We start from the raw sequence: 2,120 nt of genomic DNA, 5'->3' as shown, positions 1-2,120 counted from the left end.
CTCAGATAGGATAGGGATGAAAAAGGAACGAGATGACCGATAGTCCGCTGATGTAGCAGGTACCACTACCGACAGAAGCGAAGGTGACCAGGATGGGGCAAACCGATCGCAGCCCCTCAGTCAGTCCGCCTTTTTTCCTCCCTCAAGCCATTTCCCCCAAAACGCCGCTCTGCCCATAGCCGCGTTCGTTTCAGTCCATAGCTTCACAAAACGTGTGGCCAGCTTCTCCCCAAACCTTTCAATAGTGAAAACATCGCTCGCCCGTTTCCTTCCCGCCTCTCCCACCCGCCTCCTTAATTCATCATCATTCAGATATAAAAGTATAGCCTCCGCAAAAGCCTCAGGCGTTGGGTCACAAAGTGTGCCACCTTCACCCACACTTTCACATGGTCCACCGCGGTTGACAGCTACAACTGGCTTCGCACTAATCATTGCCTCAGTCGGAACAATACCGAAATGCTCCGATGTGGGTGTGTAGAGAAGACAGCAACATTGGGAAAGAAGGTAGCGCTTTTCGAGTTCGGTTATATTCTTCAGGAAAAGAATCTGACTATCCATAAGCTTGTATGTGTCAGCAACCTTTTGGAGCTCATTCAAATGTGCAACATTCTCTTCCAACCGTGTGTCGTACCCACCAGCCAGAACGAGCAACGGAGCACCACTGCATGTCGTTTTCCCCGAGTTTAACAAACGTGCAAATGCTTCAATAGCCAATACAAGGTTCTTCTTACGCTCGTAGCGGTTGATACTGAGCACCACACTTCTTCCCTGAATAGCGTCCCGGAGCTTGTCGAGTTCCTCGGTGTCAAATACTTTTGTGTCACCGTTAGGTTTAGCTCCTTCCCTAACAGCCAATGACACAGGAGGGTAGAATATGTCAGCCTCGGCGTCAATCCTGTTGCTTAGTTTGGGAAAAACCTTCAGAGTAGCCGCTCTACTGAATTTGGAATTCGACACGATACTGCTGGCATAGTTCATAGCAAAGACTTCAACCTCATCAAATAGCTTCCGATAAAGCAGGCGAAAGATAGACGGTTTCTTCTTGTATTGCTGGTTTTCATCGCGGTTCCCGTCACAGCACTGATCGGGAAAATGACAATAAAAGAGCCGAGGAATTTGCGGTGCCACAAATGAGAGCAGCGGAAGAACTGCGGCTACTTGATCCACCATGAAACAGTCCGCATCAGGGTGCATCCAACACGTAACCCACGCCGCCCAGCACATGCGAAGGGTTGCAGCAAACACTTTGGCTCGCCCCTTTATGGAGGCGGGAAGCCACGAACCGAATACCTGCACGGTCACTGTGCCGTCCACCGTCTCAGCAAAAGCACGCTGGGGATCATGATGGTTTGTCACAATAATAACTTGCACAGGCGTCACTTTCTGGTACCTCTGAAGTGCAATAGCAGCGTCAACGACAAGCCGTTCGGCGCCACCAATGCCAAGATCGGGGTGAAGAAACACAACCTTCAACGGACGTTTCGCGTTGACCTGCTCATCCAACTTCGTTGGGTGCCGTTGACGAGCAGAAGAAGAATCGAAACGACTACTCGCCTGCCTACGTGTCCATGTTCGCAGCAGGGAAAAGGGAATAACAAAGATGGAAAGTCCAAGGAAGGTGGATATAAGTAGCGCAAGTTCGTAAATCATCACGCTTTCTTGAATATTTCCTTTAAAAGACAACAAAGTAAAATTGAAGGAGGAAAAGTCAAATAACGTATCACCGCAAATGCCTGGGTAGCGAGGACAACATGGCCCCCACACGGCGGTCACGAGAGTTTATGTAGTAGTAATTAAAGTGTAGCGACTCTATTTCCCTCCCCCAAAACCGTATGGTGAGATGAGGTGCACCTATATACACTCACACAGTGAGGCAAACAAGTAAAAAAGGAACATGAAAAAGAACACTGCCTCCTCTTTCTATGGTCAGCAGAAGAGAGGCATATTTGGTACCTTAACAAATGCCCCTTTCTTTTCCTCTTTTTATTTTGCTTTATTCTTTCTTTCACCTTCTTCCCTCCCGCACCGGTACGCTCTATTCCTGTGAAGTAACAACCTCTTTACTCATCGGCAAATGAAAAATTCCCTTTTGCCTCCCCGTCCCTTCTCCCTCCACCCAT

General features: G+C 48.6%; 1 protein-coding gene across 1 annotated transcript; it reads right to left on the bottom strand.

Moving 5' to 3' along the window:
- Positions 1-120: 120 nt before the first annotated feature.
- On the bottom strand, positions 121-1,650 carry TEOVI_000067100 (dolichyl-P-Man:GDP-Man1GlcNAc2-PP-dolichyl alpha-1,3-mannosyltransferase, putative; the record flags this gene model as incomplete). The annotated part of the gene is made up of 1 exon (XM_067224043.1): positions 121-1,650. The coding sequence occupies one exon, from the start codon at positions 1,648-1,650 to the stop codon at positions 121-123; it is 1,530 nt and encodes a 509-aa protein (XP_067080144.1).
- Between the last annotated feature and the right edge of the window lie 470 nt (positions 1,651-2,120).

The sequence above is a fragment of the Trypanosoma equiperdum genome, assembly GCF_001457755.1.
Source record: "Trypanosoma equiperdum strain OVI genome assembly, contig: ctg_211, whole genome shotgun sequence".
In the NCBI taxonomy this organism is placed as follows: Eukaryota; Euglenozoa; class Kinetoplastea; order Trypanosomatida; family Trypanosomatidae; genus Trypanosoma; species Trypanosoma equiperdum.
The sequence above is the reverse complement of the archived record's forward strand: the minus strand, read 5'-3'. Positions and strand labels throughout refer to the sequence as shown.